Raw genomic sequence first — 5000 nt, 5'->3', positions numbered from 1 at the left:
TTTTATTTTGCGAAAAAATTGCTGCTTTACTAAAACACAACATTTAAAGCAGTACCTACCTACATAGGTTAGTTGACGTGCTTTAAAAGTATTTAAGTGTTTAAAGCGCGTCAACTAACCTATATATGCACCTATATATACCTATATATGCTATATTTTCCAAACTTTTTTTGTTAATAATTTTTTAACGAATAGCGAGCGACGGCTAAAACCTTTTGAAGGTCACTCGGGGTCATGATCTTGACAACATATATCAAAGTCATCGAAATCGGTGAGGTCGCCAAACTTTATTTGTTAATAACTTTTTAATAAAAAACGAGCGACGGCTAAAAACTTCTGAAAGTCACTCAGGAGGGTGACCTTGACAACATATGTCAAGGTCAAGGTCATCGAAGGTGCTTCCCTTAAAGTGCATAATTACCGTAATTTTGCTGCATTGCTGCTAAAAAATTACTGCATGTATTATACTGGGTAGCCATAAAATTCCTTTATTTTATTTTTGTCAAATACGCTCTATATTCACCATATACTGAATATTTGAGCATTTCTTTCATTCAATAAAGAGTACAATGGGTGTTGCCCGCAGGATTTGATTATGAGAGCAGCTGAGAGCATATTGATCTACCGGGTAATTAATTACATATGTATATATATTCATATTTTTCTAAGTTACTTTATTTTTTGTAAACACTAAAAGATTGTTAATTATTTTTTTAAATGCTTTATCTTGTATTTATTCGCATTAAAGATATTTAATTCTTCGTCTCTCTTGTATTTCTTCAAAATATATAAACTGATTATATTAGTAGATTATATTGTAAGAGTGCCAAATGATAAGCAATCTCCCCGTCGAACGCAAGAATGTGATAAGTTCATTTTAGATGCAAAAATCATATTCGAAATAAAACGTCCAAGTTATGGACTTGTTTCATTTGTTTACACCGAGCCCTTCAGTTAGAGATTTCGTGGCCACCCTGCATTTAGGGAGAGAAAAATGCACGACACACGCACTTATCGTTTCGGTTTTGTGACATTATGAGAGAATGTTAATATCACAGATAGTTTTTTCTCATTTTTATTTCTATTGATTGATTTTTATTATTTTTTACCTGAATTGTTCTCAGAAAAGAGAATTATGACACCCTGTACGCTTTTACAGGTTTCAAAACGTCGGGTCTATGGATTGCGAGTTTTTCTTTTCGAATTTATAATCACGCTTAGTTTTGGCACGCAGGAATATATAAATCAACCTTTTCTCCTTTAATTTTAGAATAGTGAATTATAGGTATATCTTAGTAATAATAAATTAACGATAGCTTTTAACTGGTGCCTAAATTTTATATACCTATACCTCGTATAATACCACATTTGCCAGCGGAAATGGCTGACATGCGCCGCTCAGAAATTGAGTAATTACGCGTTTACGATGGAAAATAAATCTTACTTCGCGAAATGTACAAAACAGGAAGTTTACATTGTATCTAACCGAATTGCCATAATGTAGAAATAGAACTAGATTAGACACAGGATATCCTGTCTCGAATTGAATTTTTACCTCGTCTGATCGTCTACGATTAAATATCTCATTTTTCTTAAGCATGACCGTAACAGAAATTTAAGTTTCTCATCAAACAACATAAGCTTCATTCAGTCTACATACAGTCGGGCTTCAGCTATGCGTTTCCTTACCGAAAATTAAGTCAATTTCTCTATGTTCTTTCTCCTGTTCTTCAACTTCCAATATTCTAATGATTAGGACGTCAATATTAGAATGTGTGAAGACTGTGAAGGGGAAAGACAAAGAAAAGCCAAGCTTGATCCTGACGAGGAAAAAATACGGAGACCTAATTGTAAATACAACAATGATACATAACAACGCGCTACAAAAAATTTGCCATATTTATGATTCTCAAAAAGTACATGTTTAAATCGGAACAAAATTTTGTAAATATGAAGCCAATTGCTTCAAAATCATGTGACAATAAAGCCTGCTGCGACAGATGTAAAACATTCAATTTAGGTTGATGAATCTGCCGTCGTAAGATTTGCATTTCTCCTCTCAAAAGTTGTCTTACTCTTCCGTTGATGGTGAAGCTAAACGAACGGCGTTACGCATAAAAAAATTGTTCACTAGGAAGAATTTATTTGGTTTATAAGACAATCATATAAAAAAAAAAACAGATAAATTGTATTTTTTTCCTTTAAATTTTGAAAACATACATCTTTTCATTTACGAGCAATTCGATCGAGCACATGTGCATTACTTTTTAGTCTATTCTTGCTTATGGCACTAAAATAAATTTTTAATAGTAAAATGACTTATACAAATAGCAAAGACTGTAAAATGATATAGAGATTACTGCGTCATATATATATTGTATATATATATATATATATATATATATATATATATATATATATCGTATATGCGTCGTATATATATATATAATAATAATAGTAAATAATAATAGTAGATAATGAGTCAATATACTATCTATTGTACCCGTAAATAACTCAATGAAGTTTCGCGACAAAACTTTTTGACATGCATTCGATATTTTTTACGTTTTTTACGCCTTTGTTTTACGCATTATACAATTTAAAGATCAGCGCCGCTATTCGCGTGCTAACAATCACTTAATTAATGTCTAGGTTGTCCAACAATTCAATACGCGACTAGTCTTAATTTCTAATGTCTTGTTATCAAGATGATTCATCTGCCTATATTTATATACTGAATTTGGAGCACTTTTTTTATTTACAAGTTACTTCAGTACTCTTTCTATTTATATGTCTAAAGTCTCTTTTAGGGGCAGCTTTGCTACTTCGAAGAAAATCCTAGAATGCAAATAAAATCGAATAAACATTGGTTATTCACAAAAATATGTTTCAATATATGTATATATAAATTATAACGTGTATACTATATAAAGTGTAATGTTATATATATACAATATATAAAGAAAATACATAGCAAAAAGTAAATACTTACTTGTAGCTGTACTTGCTGTGGACTTTAATGCTTCTTTGCGTTTCCTATGCAAGCTCTGGTTTAAAAGATTGCAAATATCTCTCATGTCGTCAAGTTTATAACCGCTATAGTATTTTAATGTTGGATTCCGTTCTACCAAGTCCTTCATTAGCAACGCGAGTAACAACGCCGCCGCTGCCACTTTACTATCACTAAACCTGATCATTGTATAATCCATCAGAGAATGGTTCAGTATGTACCGAGCCAGAGTTAACGTGAGCATAGACACTTTGGCACATTATTTGCAGATAGTAGTGATTGAATTAGTATACTTTATATAGATAAGACGGGTAATAAAATAAAAAATTAAAGCATTAATCTCCAACAGAAAAATGTAATTAATCTTCTACAACCTGATGTTTTAAAATTCTTTCTACAGTACTTCTTTCTACAGTAAATATTATATGTTTGCAAAAGCGCATCTTTTATGCGTTTTTTCTTTAGATGGCGAAACTTCCGCTTTTCGCTTGGCGCGTTTCTCTACCAACATTGGGTTGTCGTAATACATTGCTCTGTAAAGAATTTTGACTTCTGGTCGTTATTCCTTTCCTCAAAGTTGCAGTGCTGTTTTGTCGATTTTGTCCGAGTAATATCTTTAGTGGTGCCATTTTTTAGATATGACGAAACTTTAGTTCCTTATCTAATTGCTATAATTCACAAACATACATATAATTAGTTTAATATATTATACATAGTTTTAATTTATATAGTGCATACAGACTGTTTCAGAAATAAATTGTCAAATTTGAGAAGCATATTCTACTAACAGTAAAAATGAAAAAGTTACAAATTTTAAGTAACATCAAAGAAAAGGGAGACGTAAAAAGAAGGAAGTTAAGAGAGATAAGTGATTTTGAAGTAGAACAGATATAAGTGAATAAAAAAGAGAAGGAGGACATGTAAAATGTATATATAAAATGAAAAGAGAGCATTTTTATCTTTTTCTAACTCTTAAAATTGGAAAAAAATAAAAAATAAGTTGAACCGATAATAACTTACGATAATTCCTTCGCGTAAACGGGATTGATTTCTTCGGCATCAGCTCCCTCCCGTCAATATATAACTTGCATTCCGCTTCTGCATAATCGACGATACATGCCCATTTCGTGGCATCTAGCCTTAGCATCTTTGTGATATCGTCATCATTAAGATTTTCTTCGTATCCTATCTTCTGAAGAAGCCCTTTGAAAATTCTTGATATGTATAACTAGATGACATTCAAAGCACTGGGCAAAAATCACATAACATTCAGAGCACTGTGGGCAGAAATCACATATATATTATATATATATTCACGCCAAACCGCATATATAACCGCATCATGTTATTTTTACATTTAGGAAAATTATTTCATATTAACTCAATAGGCGTTAAACTTGCATACATAGGGAGCTTTCCAGCAAGTGACACAAGCCGACACAAACGTCGTTTTATCTTACCTTTTTGGCAATGAGTAACAAAGACAAAACGATACCTGTGTCGACTTGTGTCGCTTGCTAGAAAGCTCCCATAAGTGACTCTCGCGTTTTATGTAAAATTTTGTTATAAGAAACCGGTAATCTAACCTATACTACGTTTACGCGATCGTTACTTAATTCTGTATAGTAAAACTTACGAAAACGATACGATAAGATAACTTACGATAATTCCTTTGCGTAAACGGGATCTCTTCGGCATCAGCTCCCTGCCGTCAATATATATCAGCTGTGCAACATATTATGTGCGCGCGGCAGAAACACTTTATGTGAACAGGCTCCTTGATCTTCTCGGTATCAACTCTCTGCTGTCAATATATATACCTCCACAAAGTAAAAATGTATTGTATAATCGGAATACTAGCAACGTGCACAACTTTATTTGAGGTTATAATTGGGTACAACATTCATCGCACGATACTGTTATAATTGCAAATCGGAAACGTACCTCGAGTCCAGCTCTTCTGCGATCAACGAAGTCGGGATCGAACGTG

General features: G+C 32.6%; 1 protein-coding gene across 4 annotated transcripts; it reads right to left on the bottom strand.

Moving 5' to 3' along the window:
* Positions 1 to 2431: 2431 nt before the first annotated feature.
* On the bottom strand, positions 2432 to 5000 carry LOC143893754 (G2/mitotic-specific cyclin-B3-like). Of its 4 annotated transcripts, none has more exons than XM_077399468.1 (5): positions 4955 to 5000; positions 4673 to 4830; positions 4031 to 4287; positions 2993 to 3678; positions 2432 to 2838 (listed from the first exon to the last, which is right to left on the bottom strand). In XM_077399468.1, exons 4-5 carry the CDS (start codon positions 3252 to 3254, stop codon positions 2822 to 2824), a joined length of 279 nt encoding a protein of 92 aa, XP_077255594.1. In that variant the 5' UTR covers positions 3255 to 3678; positions 4031 to 4287; positions 4673 to 4830; positions 4955 to 5000; the 3' UTR covers positions 2432 to 2821. The 4 variants fall into 4 exon arrangements, with proteins under 4 accessions (XP_077255594.1, XP_077255595.1, XP_077255596.1 ...); XM_077399469.1 differs by having other exon boundaries at positions 4673 to 4814; XM_077399470.1 differs by lacking the exon at positions 4955 to 5000 and having other exon boundaries at positions 4031 to 4257; positions 4673 to 4940.

Source organism: Temnothorax americanus, unplaced genomic scaffold (genome assembly GCF_048541705.1).
Source record: "Temnothorax americanus isolate GAGA-0224 unplaced genomic scaffold, ASM4854170v1 Scaffold127, whole genome shotgun sequence".
NCBI classification, from domain to species: domain Eukaryota; kingdom Metazoa; phylum Arthropoda; class Insecta; order Hymenoptera; family Formicidae; genus Temnothorax; species Temnothorax americanus.
Note: the sequence above shows the minus strand (reverse complement) of the source record. Positions and strands in the feature narration are given on the sequence as shown.